Source organism: Phaethon aethereus, assembly GCF_964289735.1.
Source record: "Phaethon aethereus genome assembly, chromosome: 10".
Lineage (NCBI taxonomy): Eukaryota > Metazoa > Chordata > Aves > Phaethontiformes > Phaethontidae > Phaethon > Phaethon aethereus.
In genome coordinates, this window is record NC_138586.1 from 9,343,080 (window position 1) to 9,358,853 (window position 15,774).

At 40.3% G+C, this 15,774-nt stretch overlaps 1 protein-coding gene across 1 annotated transcript in view; it reads right to left on the bottom strand.

The window, feature by feature from the left end:
* Positions 1-274: 274 nt before the first annotated feature.
* Positions 275-15,774, bottom strand: part of AFF2 (ALF transcription elongation factor 2) — a gene marked incomplete at its 3' end in the record, with an annotated part of 338,544 nt that continues 323,044 nt past the window's right edge. Inside the window, exons 17-22 of the mRNA XM_082004365.1 lie at positions 12,772-12,843; positions 12,321-12,414; positions 9,473-9,520; positions 8,913-8,962; positions 4,854-5,068; positions 275-396 (exon numbers count right to left, since the gene is read on the bottom strand). Coding sequence (XP_081860491.1) covers positions 275-396; positions 4,854-5,068; positions 8,913-8,962; positions 9,473-9,520; positions 12,321-12,414; positions 12,772-12,843 — 601 coding nt within the window. The remainder of the gene's footprint in view (positions 397-4,853; positions 5,069-8,912; positions 8,963-9,472; positions 9,521-12,320; positions 12,415-12,771; positions 12,844-15,774) is intronic.

The window sequence follows — 15,774 nt, forward strand, 5'->3', positions numbered from 1 at the left end:
GTACCGTTCCATAAAGCACATAAGGATGGCAGGATCCAGGAGACACAAGGCATAGAAAATTGTCGAAAATTATTAGATGGTACAACACATACTGCTCTTGAGTCATAAGTTCCATTTATGGTGACTTCTACTTCCAATAGATAGGATATTAAAAAAGGCAATAAAAATGAAGTTACATGAATAAACTTCCAGAAATGAGTGGAGTTCCACCAGTGATCGTCTCTGCGCTGGTAGAGGTAGAAGAATGGGGATGTTATGAACAGGGCAGCAGTCACTACAACAAATGAGCCTCAATGCGGAGCCAGTGGAGTCCTTGGCGAACGTAACGAACCAGATTGGTCATGCTGCTGTGTTGTGTTAAGGGTCCCATCACTGAGTCCAGGTCTACAAAGAATTCTGCAATACACAAAAAAGTGAAGTCATTGTTTCAGGTAATGGTACAGAAACACATGTATTGCCATGATTTCCCACCCAGTAGCAGCAGTGCGATTAGTGAGGTCTTAAGACATTGTCTACCTGAGCACATGGCCAGTAGGAAAGAATTTAAACAAAGGCAACAATGTATTTAAACAGCCCAAATTAAATTAAGTATGCTGGGAGTCAACCACAATGTGGTATGAGTTGTTGCCAACAGTTTTCCGTTAGCTCTGATGATCTGCACTTTCAGTTTTTTGACCCCAGGTTTGCTGACTGCATGATTTAAACAAGCTGCAGTGAATTGTGGCATCCTTTTCCATGCTGTACCCTCTCCTGGGCATGAAGAGCTTGCAGAAGTCCTTGCTTGCTCTTTTCCCCACCCTCCAATTTCTGTTACTGCCATTGCAGCAGTTTTGGCCCTCTGCTCATCCTGCTGCAGCTGCAGGCCCCAGAGGATGTGTGCAGAGCGGGAGAGAGAAGGAAGAGGAGAGAGGGAACACAGCAGGAAAATAGCATCTAGGAGACGGGAACTTATAAGGGGAAAGAAAAGATGGGTAAGGCCACTGGGATCGGGTGTTGGGAAGTTAACAGGAGGTCACTAAACAGAGAGCCATAGTTAGGAAGTGACACACCAGTTTATGCCATGTGTTAGATGCTCTCTGGGTGAAAGACTAATCCTGTTAGGGCCAACAGACCTTTCCTAATTGCTTTTAATGGAGAACTGGATTGTGTCCTCTATTCTCCCACAGCTTGTCTCTCTGCTCACAGGAGCGTGGGCTTTCCCACACACACACCACTTACACTAAGGCGAGTGGGAGCCCCCTCTCAGTTAAAAGCCCCTCAGAGCTCAGATAACAACCAACAATCACAATAACCAGTGGCTGAGCCCTTACATTCTCACCCTATCTGAAATCCAGCGCACGGCACTCAGCCAGCTAACACTGTATTGGCTGTGGTTCGGGAGGGCAGATGCTGGGTACAAAATCATTATCAGTACTTTCTTCAGCAAGTAAGTGCTGCTTTGAGGTCTTCTATAAAAGTATTGACAGCCTGACCCTGGTCAGCTTGGGAGCTACAGCATTATCACAGCACAAAGTGATTTGGCTGGAGGCAAGCATAATGAAAGCTTAGGGCTATCACCAGTTGTGTTAAGATGCTGCAGCCAGCAGTTACTTTTAATCTTCCTTCCTCTGTCTTTTATTCCCCTCTTCCAGTGTAAAATCAATACATTTGGAAGTGAAATAATGCATTGTCTTGCTTGCATTCTAGGCTCAAATAAATAATAATTGCTGAGAATTCACCTTAAAGCCCAATTTCAGTTTAACATCTCTTGAAAAAGCTACAAGCACTGAAGCCACTTATTAAATTTATATATGAAAAAACAGGCCTTTGTCACTACAGAGCTGATGATAGTTTTCTACTGTAGAGAAAAAGTGCTGCTATCTTTGGAAGCTTAAAAAAAATGTCTGATTTTGTAAAGTCAGCTGAGAGTTTGATGTTATAAATGGTGAACAACTCTCTAGGTGATCCAACACAAACCAGTCCATGGGTTGGCTTTGCAAAGTCTGCAGTTTAGCCTGACCTGCTACAGATGCAGAGTTTATGGCAAACTCCATCTATTCTCCCCTCCACACTAAACGCTACTGAGCAGGGGAAATTCCAGCAGAGGTACACAGCAGCATGCTCCCACTTTCCTTTTCAAACCAGATCAGCTTGGCGGGTCAGAGTTCTGCTGTTCTCCCTCTTGGTACGCCTTTTTATTTTAATGGCACATCTTTTGTCAGGCTGACAAGAAAGGCTTCTGTCTCCTGCCCTGAGCCAGCTGGACATGAGTCAAGTCCAAATCGGGAATGTGAAGGCATCCTTAGAGTAGCACAAAACCTAAGCTGTCAGCCATGGACAAGGGAAGGCTCCTACAACGTGGAAGAAATCTCTTGTGTCTGCATGGGCATGACCTAAGAAACATCTATGACAGCAGTAAGACCCAGATGTGAACGCTATTAGACATTACAACAATGGGGCCACATTTTTATACCCATCTCTATTAGCTCATCAGGGACATGTTCTTGGGAAAGACACCTCCTGTGATTCAGAAGACAACAGAAACAATGAGAGCTGACCACAAAAAAAAAAAAAGTTACTGGATCGGGGTTTTTTTTAAAGAAAATTCATTTTTATCTTAAGCATGGGTTTCTTTGTGGGTTTGTGTTTGTTTGCTTGTTTTTTGAGACCATTTTTATTTCAAGGGGGAAAAAAAAAAATCTAATTTTTTATGGTGAACTGACTGTCCAAACCCCTGAGAGAGAAGCTAAGAGATCTGTGCTTTGCCTGGTACTCAAGGCAGAATCTGGGGTTTGGACCTATCCTGTTCGCTGTCATGGGGCATTTTTGAACTCACAGTCCACATGCCAGCGTGTCAGAGCTTGGACACTGCAATGGCTGGTCCAGCTGGCAAAGGTGGATTAGAGATAGACAGGGAAAAGGATAAGTCCTGTCCCAGCCAGCAAGATACAGGTGTTTTGAATTGAGAGGTGTAGATGACTTCTACAAATATAATTACAGCTAGGTTTCATGAAACACAGCAACATTTCTCATGTCAAAATGTCTTGAAATACATCCTTCTGTAAATGGAATCCACTATGTGATATGATGAAGACCTGCAGAGTACCACAGCAGTTCTTATATACTTTTGGTTACACCATTAATTTTTCAAATTGCAGTTTAATTGTGTCTAAGCATGCAATTTTAAATTGAGTATTTAATTAGAAATGAGGTATCTTTCCAGGCAAAATGTGGAGACAGACATGCTATAGCATGTATGAAACTCTGAACTCTCTCCAATGGTTTATAGTACTTAAATGAAATTTGAAGTAACACAAATTTTCCATTCCCTGGAACATGGCTGCAGTTTGTGAAACAAGATATGAAAGAACAGGGCACAACCCTAGATGTCTTGCTCATGTGAGAAACCCTTATTCATGCATCCAGTCCCACTGAAGTCAAAGGGACTGCTCATCTGAATAAAGATTATTCCTATATGGCTTTGCAGAATTGGGTTTATTTGATCGTAAATCAAAAAGAGAACAAAGAAGAGTGTAGGGGGAAAAATGCAGAAAGAGAGTCAGCAGGTTTTTTCTCATCCAGCTCTAGGACTGATAACAGCAGTGGCTGGGTGCATTTTCTGTCTGCTGGCTGAATGCCTGAGCTATTTTGATTCAATACCAAGTAGAACATTTAACAACTCTACAACACACAGAGCTAATTACAAGACTATCACCATCTCTTTCTCCTATCAGAGCATCCTTCTGCATTCCCACTGTAACATTCTGCAGTGCATTTGACAGGGAATCACTTTCACATTTTGTGAAAATGGATGCAGCTATGGAAAAAATCCAAAATGACTGCACTGCTACTAAATTAACCAACGCGAACAAAGACAAGAAGCAGTGGGGAGGACTGGACAGAACTTCTATTATTGTTCCTCATCCAGGGATAGATCATTATGACCCACCATTCGGACATAAAACTCTATAAATCTCAAGCTTAGTTTCTCTAAATCAGTGGAAATTTGCCACTGACATTAATGGGAGTAAGATCAAACTGCATACAGCGAGAACATTTGTCAGGAAAAGTCAGCCATCTGAAATCTCAGTATAATTTAAGAGAATGAGCCAATTCATGATGAGAATATTTCCCAGTTAGGGTCTGCACTTCTAGTATCAAAGAAAGCTTTGTCAATGATTTGTGTAAGCCCAAAGCTGGAATCTGAATTATTACATTATCATGGGGAAGTTCACAGCTGGCCAACAACAGGCCAAATTTGTCCTTTAGTTACATCTCAGTCACTCCACTATACTCGATATAACCCTGCCACAAACTGCTTGCCAAAAGTCTTTTGAAACAACTGTGGTAAAGACTTACATGTTGTTGTTAGGAGTAAACAAGCAGATTTGCAATCCAACCATAGGATAGTCAAGGTTGTGGCTTTCAGTGGACATCTCCTAATCAGATTCCTTGCATAAACATAAAATCTAATGTTTGCTTATTATGCTAGCTAGCATTTTAATAGTTTTAAACTGGTTGACAGAGCGGTATGAAAATAACCTTGGTGCTTTATGGGAAGCTGAAACTGTGAACAAATTTGTAGACTCAAAAGCTCTCATCACTTGGGGCTCATGTTTGCTAAATTATTTGCCAGCTGCTCTGATAACCCCATGTTCAGCGTGTGTTACGCATCCCCCCTCTGTGCTTGACAGGAGAAGATACGCATTGGCTACAGTGACCAGCAAGCAGATTTGGTCTGTTTGCTCAAGTTGTCACAGTTGTGCTCTTAGATGTGGTGGTCCTGGGTCCAATTCCCCACAACACCTAAGAGAACAGAAAGAAAACTAGGGCCGATGAGCCAAAGGGGACAAGGAAGAAGCCAAGCAGGGCACCTTTGTTCTCTTTAGTCAGCTTGTCAGCCATGTCCCAGTGCTCATAGCTCCGCAGGACGTTGTTGGTGATGTTGACGTGGCTGGCAGCCATGTGGTGGATGCGCTGAGGGATGGTGATGGTCCCTGCCAAGGAGGAGCTGGTGGTGCCTGTGCTGCTTCCAGCAGAGCTGACAGGGGACGGGCTCAGGGACATGGGCGATGGTGTTTCTGTGCTCCTGCAAGAGGTAAAGGGAGAGTGAGTCCACTTCGCACACGCCACTTCTTTGCCATCCTAAATGCACTTGAAAAATTAACTCTGCACCCCAGTCAGGGGATAATGTGCAGTAGTATCTCCTGGTTTGATGAGAAAGGAGAACTTACAAACTGGGAATGACTGAAAATAAAAAGGGATTTAATTCTCCCTACAAATGAATCTGTTATTTAAAAAAAAAAATCTATCATAAAAATAGAGCAATCTTTCAGAGAAAGAAGTATCTCATAGCTGTAACGATCTTTCTACCTGCTGCCAGAAACTGCAATGGCAGTTAGAAAACACTCAATGTGCAATATTGGCTTATTATCAAAGCATTTTGTGGAAACCACAATGACAGTTTGCTCCAAATACAGTCACCACAATAAGTAAAGTGCAAGTCTTAAAAGCACCCTGCAGAGCAGTATTAGGAGCTGAGGGTACCGTAGGATTATGAATATCTCTATAGGATTCTTTAAGACTGGCTATGGAGATTTGTTTCTAATTGCCTACAGTTCATCCACAGTTTTGTACAGAGCAGCGTTTTAAGTTACCTACTTAGTGCAGCACTAATGTTCTAATATAGATTTTCTTTTAATTCTAACACCAGCAATTAGGAATCGCCTGCTGGCTGCAGGCAGTGTGGAGGTCAGCACAGCAAGCTCATGTTTAGAGCTGTGCAGCGCTGAACGCTCACCTGTAGCCATTCTCTTTGAAAATCTGTTTCAGTGAACAAGGTTAAGGGTTCCACAAATCTCTTCTCTTGCCCCCATGTGGAACCACTCACATAAACAAATGCATTCTATTTGCTGTGGAATACACTTGAAACGCAGGGCTGAGACGCTCTCGGTGCTCTCTGTGTGAAGCAAAGACACCAAAACTCTCCGGACAGAGGTGTTGCATCCCCTCTCTTGGATGGCCACTGATGCCTCATCCTGTGCAACAGCATCGAGCTCACTTAGACCCATAATGGGTCTGACCCAAACTCCAGGACAGAAAGGCTCCTCCTCTTGGCTTTACAAGCCACCATCAATGGTCCTGAACATGAAACGTGGGCCCAGACCTGCAGGTGCTGGAGGACAGATGGCCACCACAGCACTGCCTTGGGGTGAAAGGCATTTATGGCAACAGCTTTTGTTGCAGATTTCCCAGCAGTGCTCAACAAGAGACTCCTGCGATACATTCTTTTTTCAGAGCTAGAGACCACATTAATTCAGCCGCTAGTAGCTTTTTACACAGCTTATGTGTTATAGTCTGAGCATATCCTACGGCACAAACGTTTATTTTTAAGTCTCAAAACATACTGGTTACTTGACACACCACAGTGTCTTTAATGCACAGAAGAGCTGAACTATACTACATTAGGTCTGGGAGCAGTTAAAAATCACAAGTATCTGAGGAGACCAGGAGTATTTTGTTAGAGCCACTTACAACAAGCTGACGCACTTCTGCCAAATAAAGCACATTGTTCATTGGATTTTCCCTGTTGTGCACAGCCATTATTACTGTGGTGAGTCTATTAAATCTCTCTATTTTGTGCTTTCTGTCGCTAGAGGTGGGAAACATTTCTGTAATGAAACCAGGAAAAATTTGTTTCATTGCCAGCCTGGAACTCAGGCCAACCTTGTAGAGGTTCACAACCCTTTCAAACAAAAGTGGCCAGAAATTCCAGTAAGCCAAGCTGAGATTTTTGATGGTTTGAGATCCCGAGCAGATTACACTTCATGGCAATGGATAAGTTTTGCTTTGTTCAAAAAAAGATTTAATACCCTGCTGTCTCCCCATTCTGAACCAGCCTGCTGATCCATCTCCAGTGGTGCCATACCATGATGGTGTTTGGTCTCTCCTCTGTGGTGAGCGACTTCTCTTCCTATCTGGTACAAATTTGCAGGGGAATAAGGGGAAACTAGAGCGAGTAGCCCGGGGGAAGGCAGAGCATGTGCTGCCAGTGGCAGCACCAGGCCCGTGAGACAGTCCTTGGGGCCACCAGGAGACACCTGAGATATACAGCAACTCTGAGCCAGCTTAAGAGCTTTTCTACTGAGACACCAGACAGAGGTGACAGAATACCCAACTGTGGACTGTGGTCTTTGTGTGTTGAGTCACTGGTGTCATAATAGCACTGTTATAACAAGGCCTTGTCGTATTCAGTTACCCTTACACGTCAAGTGCTTCCTTCTCTGAATAAGAGAGATGTGCACTTTCAAAGCTTTACTTCCTTATCTCCAAAGTTAGTGGGAAGGGACTGATCGGCTGGGTGTCATGTTAGAAGTGACGCTGACCCGAACGCTGCGTTTCTGCTGCCTACCTTGTGACTGGACAAGAATTTTCTGCTCCAGTCAAAACCCACTGATTCTAAATCCTGGGCGCCTAATCAGCTCCTTTAAATAGCAAGGGAGATGTCATCGCCTGTAGAGCACACACTTCATAGGGCTCTATTATAGGACAGGAATAAAAGGACAACTTCTGCTCCATGAAATTTTTAGGTATAAGCCACTTCTTAAGGAACAAAGAGGTGTAATGTTCCAGTGGTCTATTTCGGCACTAAAACTTTATGCAAACCTTACTGTATTTTCTTATTGCAATACAAGTTTTCACTGACATTTAAATACCTTGAAAAACTGGCACATATTGAATAATTTAATTTAGTAGTTGCTTTTCCAATGTTAAAATATCCTTTAGGTTTTTATTTAAAGTAGTTTTATATTTAATAATTTTAGTTTGTGTTGTAATCTACACTTAAATATACACACACATTCAAAATAATTTTGTGTATTTATTTGGCATGTGTATATATATATACACCCCAAAATATTCTGAATTATCTAAGATGCCATTTACCTGTAAGCAAAATGTCAGAATTTTTGATTCAGAATGAAGTCTGTTTGAAAACTTCAATTCTTTGTGTGCTAAACTTCAACCCCTTCTACAGTTTTATTACTTTGTTTCCTTAAAAGCATCTCATAATTTGTCTTTATGAACCACCAGAAAGCGACCATTAACAATAACCACTTTCACGTAGAATTCAGCGTACTGAAATAAAGAAGGAAAGAAAGGTGAAGTCCTTCTCCTTTGTTTTACCTGTATGCGTGGCCAGGAGAAAGGAGCAGGAGAAATGTGTGTCAGGTGGCAATAGACATTGCAAGATAAGGGCAAGGTTGCAGCAGCAAGGCACCTTCACTGAACAGCAGATCATAACTGCTTTACCCTGACTTCGTGTCTGAGGTGAGGGTGTTTTAACCTCAGTATAAAGCCACTGATAATTGGCTGACTAAGTGCTTGCACATTTTCACCACTATTACGCCTTCAGTTTTATTAAACAGCACTTACCATATATCAATGAAATATTCATTGGTCTTTCATTACTGAACGAATCATTGAAAAATCATTGCGATGAAGGTTAACTTTACTTTGGCTTCCTGAAATGACATGGTACTTGCTAGCTAATTAACAGGTATTTTTATGGCCTTCATTTGGCTTGAGAAGCAAACTGTCAAAGAATTCAGCACAGACCCACCACAGCTGATTTTAGATTTAAAGGGGCCTTGCACAAAGATGAAGGTGTGTTTGAGCTCTTCCTTCCCTCCCACACTGGATGGCTCCCATGGGTACCTGATTTAGCTCAGTGGGTGTCCCTCACCCCCACAAGCCCAAGGCTTGTAAGATCAATTCTGTAGCCCAGAAGAACATTTTCTACCTGCTACATGTTTGAAACATACCTGTAGCTCCCAAACCACTGAGTCATGGCCTTGTCCTTTGCCAAAACATTCCCCCCCGCCGCCTTGGAACCACTTGTTCCCAGACAGAAGTACTCAGCAGAAAATACTCACTTTCCATTGCCACCCCAAGGTGAGGGGGCCTGTGAGGCTTTTGAAGAGTTCTGTAAGTACAAAAGCAAAATGTAAATAAAGGTGATGCAAGTACATGAATACTGATGACACAAGGCTCAACACTCCCTGTTTTCGTTGCAAGAGCTACAGTGCATGTAGCAGAACAGCTCCGCACATTAGTTCCATAATTAAATGTCTGGTGGATGATAGGTAGGTTCCAAGCAGTGGCTTGAAATTCGCTTGATGAAAGAGGGAATACAGTAAAGTTCCAGTAAAAGCAGATGTAGTTCACAAAGAAGTGGTTTAATTACCACTGAAACTTATCCTACAAGGTTCTTCAGAGTGCAAATAACTTCTTATCTTTAGGGGGACCTGCAATCTTTCAATAAGAAACAAAAAGAATTTGGGTTGATGTCTTAATGAAATTAATCCCTCACAAGTTGCAAGGGAAGGTGGCTTGGGATTCAGATAGAATCTAGTAGAAATTAAACTTCTAGTAAGGATCTGCTCGAACATCCTTGTTTTTATGTATTTTATTTGCACAAATGGACTTTCCTTACCTGCTTACTCATCCTGCCTTTCACGTCTGTGTAGCACCTTGTACAACCCTGTACAAAAAGATTGCCCAGCAACAATAAAGCCCAGATTTTTCCAGTCTTGCTCAAACTAGGTGGTATCTTACTTAGTTCCCATAAAAAGCTGTATTATCAGGGATGAGGCTATCTATGTGTGCTTTCTGAAAACAATCACTTTGAGCTCCCTTGCAAAGAAGTCAGCACACACAGTAAAAATTCAATCAAATTTTACAAGTTCTCTGCAAAAAGAATTACCATCATTATTACAAGATTCATCTGGTTGCTCTAATCACTATTTTGCACGTGAGGCACAGAGATTCAGCAGAGCACAGAGCAGGCCAGGGCATGGCCCAAGGTCACCAGCTCACTCTGGGAGCAACTTGACTTCTAAAACACAGCTAAATTTGCCAAACAGTGTTGACCAAAGCAGAAAATGCTGCCCAAACCATGATACCAACCTTGCCTGTATGTTCCTACACAGTATGCCACTGTGTTTCATTAAAGATGTGAGCATGAAATGGAGTGTTTTGCAGTGCAGAGCATATGTAGTGTATATTTTTGCCACCCACTCATATGTAAGAAGGAGGCAGATCCTAAACTCCTCTAGAAAGTCTTCAGAGATGAAGAAGCAGGGATGAAGAAGTTTTGATGTTAGCTTTTACTGTCTGGGGATTGTTCCTGACAGTATCTGCAGACAAATACTAGATCTGTCAGGATTAAGCCTAGATCTTGATTGCAGGTAGTTATTTGACAATGAAAATATTTGAAATATTTTTGCCAATGACTATTGACAACATATTTTCAAAAACATAATAATCTTCCTCAAACTTTTATGTGAAATGCATCAAACGATGACACTTCTGCTAATCTTAAAAAGTTTTATTTATATTTTAAAAATTTATCATTTTAGTTATATTTTACTCCAAGTTGTCTCTAAACCTTAAAACTACTTTTATGATTAAATGTTTATTTTCTGTTTTGAGATGTCAAAAATATAAATCTCAAACTTTTAATTGGAAATTAATCAGAACCAGTTCTGTCCACAAATGGTTTCAATTTAGGCAAAGCGGCACTTGTGAGGAACAAGATGAAAAAGAATTCTGCCAAAAAATTCCTCTCCAGTTCTGCTGTAAACAGTGGGCTGCTTTTCACAGTTAAAATTGTGCAAAATTTTGAATAACAACTCTATTCAAATAGTTAATCTATTTCATTTGTATTACAGATTCTCGCTAGTCAACACAGAGAACACTGTGCAGCAATACAAAACTAATACCTAGTTAATAGCTCCCATTCTTTTCTCCTCCCATGCCTTTACTACAAAAAGATCCTGAACATATAATCTGTATACACTCAAACACTACTTCCAGCAAATGAGTTACAGTGCCCGTAGCATACACGCGCTAACATTAGCTGAAATACTCAGCTTTAACTGGATGCCTGAAACCAGCATCCCTCATTTGTCTAATTTATTATGTCTTAAATTTTTTTCTCTTATTTTCATTTACATTGCAAGACATTTTCTATGTGTGGATGCAGTAAAATGGTCTTATGCTGGGAGTAGTAATATGTTATTCGCTGTACCTATTTGCACAGCAGAGAAAGTAAAATGGCTTTAAGGGGAGACGCCCCCCCCCTTTTTTTTAAAGAAATCATTATTTTCTGCAGAAAAAGTTTATCAAATGATTTGTCAATAACCTTTTTAAAGTGACAATCTACATTCATCCTGGATAAACCTGAAGTGGATGGAATACATTTCATGAAAATGCTAAGGCTATAAATGTGTCTAGTCCAAATTTAATTTGTTGTGCAAATCCCTGACTGAAAGCTCTGCGTGTACAACACAGACACTCCTAATGACTTCAAGAGAGCCTCAATTTAAGCAGAGATAGGAGTAACATTACTGAAGTTACAGAGATACACACACACACAGGGCACCAGGGAAGTCAGGACTAAGTGGTCATTGCTAGCATAGTAGTACTGGAGTTTTACAGCAGAAGGACCATTTTATCACCATTTACATGAAAATATTAAAACTGCAGTGTTAAAAGTTTTACTGGTTTGTAGTACTAATATGTCAAAGCCTGGAACAAATTCAGAGAGGCTGAAAAAGCCAACAAAAAAAGACTGATGGGCTGACAAACCAGTATAATTACATAATTATAGAGTAATAAAATACAAGAATTAATGTATGCTTCAAACAGCAATAACCAGTAAAATATGAATATCAAAACCTTGGCAGAGCTGAAGAAAGATTCTGTTTCTCTCTAAATTTAGGAATGGTGAGGACTACTCATTCTTACACTGGGTAAACAGCATTAGATGAGGTAAAGGAAAACACCAGGTCATGACAGTCAGCTGATCTCCACTTGATTCAAGGTAAAGGCAAACTTTCGAGATGTAGATATAAAAGGAGAAATTTCTGAGTCTGCAATAAGCTTCAGCAAATCTCACTGAATTTAAAATCTAAATTTTACTAACTAAAGCCTAAATAATTGCTTTATTATGGTTCATTTGGGGTCAGTTCATAATCACTTGCACATTGAAATCTTGAAAGAATCAGTTTCCTTTACAGAAACTCGCATAAACATTACATGGTGTTGAGAATAATGTTATTTTAGTAGAATTACTAAGTATGGTCCTTTGAATCAAGTGACTAATCCAAAAAATCCCCCAAATCACTTCTGTCCCCACTCCTTAGCAGCCACCCTGCCTGCATTTCCCAGAGGAGTGGTTAAATGTGGGACTTTTAAGTCACGCAGTTATACTTGTAAGACCTCTCAGCGCTGGTATGAATTTCATTTCATGTCAATAAATTAAACAGAATGAAGATTACCTTAAAATATTCCATCAGAGATCTGGAGTACTTCATAGCATGGTCCTTCTTTAGTTTAAACATTCTCAAGTAGAGAAGTGATAAGCATCGGTAGCTGTGGTAATTAGGAAAGGATTATGTTAATTCCATTGCTTAAGGAAACCTATAAAATGTAAAAAAAATAAATGCTGACCTATATTTTGCAGTTTCTGTTCTAAGGATAGATTTTGAAACATAAGCAAATGGAGAAAGAAAAAAACATGGTCAAAAGCATTAAAATCCCATCTTGATAAGAGTATAAATCAGAAGAATAAATGTTTAGTCAGCTGCTGAAGAAATCCATTAGTTATCCTTTAATAGTTTAATGGAAAACAAGAATAATGATCTTCTGTAAGCTGCTTAAGTAATTCAGTACTTTTAAAGTCCTCCTTAAGATTTTAGCTGCTTCTCTCATTGTTGCAACAGGACTTACCATAAAACTGCTAATTTCTTGTCCCCTTCTGTGGCAGAAGAGCCTGTGAAATTCTTGAGTCTCATTGCATACCTTGTCAGAAAGGTGAGGAGAGAAGAAATTGAGAGTTAAGATGTTTCCAGGAATACTAGTGACATTCTGAAAAATAATGGCCACACATAGATATTCTTCTCTGACTGCAATAGTTAATGGTCACATTGTTCTGTAACGATGAGATCAATATAAAATTCAACAGAAAGCACCACTTAAAATCTGGCGGCCTAAAGTAAATCACCAACTCATTTTCTAGGCCAACTAGGTGAACTATTCTTGGACATATTAATGATATTACATCCAGCCATCTAGGCTGAGTCCTGCAAACATTTGTGATGAGTGTTGGACAGAAGTGGAAGATCTTCTCTTTATATGTACTGAAGAGTAATATATAAGAAGGTTTTACATATAATACTTTGGGCTTGAATAATACCTTCAAAATCTTTCTCATAAATGCTTCTTCAAAGCCTTTAATATATTTTATATAGAAAATGATTTTAAATACAGGAAAGGTCATGTTCACAGCTTTTTAAATTCTTGGGTCCATTAATTTATGAGTCTTGTGTACTTGGTCTTCCCTCTCTATTTAATTGCTGCTGTCCAGCATTTGGATGATCAAAGATTGAATATTCCTACCTCCTCCCTCTTTTTTTTTCTCCTTTAACTGAGAACACTCCATTCCATGCATTTAGTCTCTTGAAAATCAATTCATCGCATAAAATCATTGTTCTGAGCCCTAATGCAATTTCACAGGTACTTGTGTTAGAATAAGTAATAGGGTTCAGCGTTGCGTAAGAAAGTTTCAAGGTATCCAGGCAGTCTTGATGAGTTCTCATTTACAAGGAGGTAATAGAGTGCAGGCAGGCAGTGCTGTTCTCACTCTGCCTTCCTCCCACCACCCCCATCATCAGCCCCCAGCTTGCAGCTGTAGCACACCACCTGATGTGCTTCTTCCATGTCCTATCTCACCTGCTCTTTGGTATTGTTCCAGTCATACTGAATGAATCTGATCAAACATGAAGATATGAGTCTTTTTGGGATTTTCAACATTACCATTAACTTAAAACACCTTTGACAGTCAGATCTGGTATTTCCAATCTCTTTGATGCTCCACTTGCTTTCACAAATAGGTGTCTGATGCAGATACTCAGGGCAGACATAGCTAATGCAAAAGGGGAAAATGGTGCTTCTGATAAAGGGAGGAGTGAAAGTGAGAAACACATCCTTCTATTTCTTACCTCACAGTTAAAATCTATGTTAACATTAGAACCATACTGAGAAAGTGCATGTGCACAGCCGCATACTTGGTTTGTACATTCGGTGCCCACTGTAGCCCACAAGAATTGTGTATTTGTCCATGGAGTTTATTGAGCCTGTACCAAACTGCTGCTCACCTGGGAAATCACCTTTTTTCCATATCTGACCACTGACAGCAATTAAATGGGCAAACTAGTCTCTCACTGGCTGCCTAGAAGATGCTGCATGCAAGAGTTGGTAAATCAAGCTCTACCTTTGATGGTAGGTGGTGGAATTAATCTCACTTGACTGTAGCTATTTAGAAACTGGCAATCTGCTATAACAAAGGCCTCCAGGTTTTTCCATAGCCAAAAGCAGTTCAAAAAGCAATCCAAAAGCAGTTCAGGTGCTGCTTCCATACCAAGGTCTGTCTATCACGTAGCCTGCAGCAGGACTGTGCTGATACAGGAACTGCTGGGAAGAGCACAGCAGGGGGGCTGCGCACGCTGACGACTGCCAGTTGCTCCCAGATGCAGCTGTACCCTGAGGAGAGCTGCAGGTATCACCCAATTGTGAGCTACTCCTAGAGCTGCCATTCTCCGAATTAAGTGGTGCACACGTTGTGGCTCTTGAATGAACAAAGATTTTTGGTCCACCTGCTCCTCAACAGACAGACTGCTGTACTAAGGGACAACATTTTCAACTGTGCTGTGTGGTTTTCTTAAAAAATAAAAAATAAATGTGGGCTTCTGTGAAGAAGCATTCACTTCTTTAAAGAATATTTCTTGAAATACAATTAATCCTACCATACAACTAACTGCACTTGTGTACTTTAGGGCACAAAGAGCTGAACTGTCCACTGTCAGAGTGTGGGAAGAGTTTCAGCACAGCGGAGCAGAGGCAGGCAGCTCCTTTTCTTACATCCTCTGCTCTCGAGGGTTTAACTTGGAATGTAAGTGTTGAGGGAACATCATTTTTTTGTTGAGTAATCTCTTTAGATTTTCTTCTCTTTATGAAGTGTAGAATGTAAAAACATGTTTTTAAATATTTAACAGGCATATTATTTACCTAGAATAAGAGCTTCTTAAGATTTGATACATTTTATTATGTAAATACACACTTACTAAAAATGTACAACATGCATTATTTTTGGCAGTCCCTAATAGCTAATCTGGCATGTTGAAATCCTGCATGTTAAAAAGACACCTTTGTCATATTAAACTCCAAACTTTTAGGGCCTGATTTGCCTCCTTTTCTTTCTCTGGTGTAAACTGCCAGTAATTACACTGACATTAATGTTGATACTCCCAGCATTCACTGGGGAAAGCAAAGGTGCATCACAGTGAAGAGGAAAAATCCGGTTGTTCTACTTACAGGTAAATTTAATCCTGCTTGATTTCACTCTGATAATTTGCGCAAGTAAAGCAAACAAGCCCTTCGTTACTCAGGAGACCATTATTTCTACAGAGCCAACAGTATGAAACAGCTATAGGGAACAGCAGCAGATTTTAAAATAATAATTCAGACATTTTATGAGTAAGTAAAGGCTCTCTCATCCATAGCCTTTGTAGACTCTAGCCTACGAGTCTAAAAACTGTATTAAAACTAATTCAGCTGGTTCACATTCCTTTAACAGTAAAAAATATACTTTTAAAATACAATATATGTGGAAAGCTTCCTCTCTGGCTATGATCTGATGTGCCAAGTTTCAGCTTTTTTTTTCTTACCAGCCAA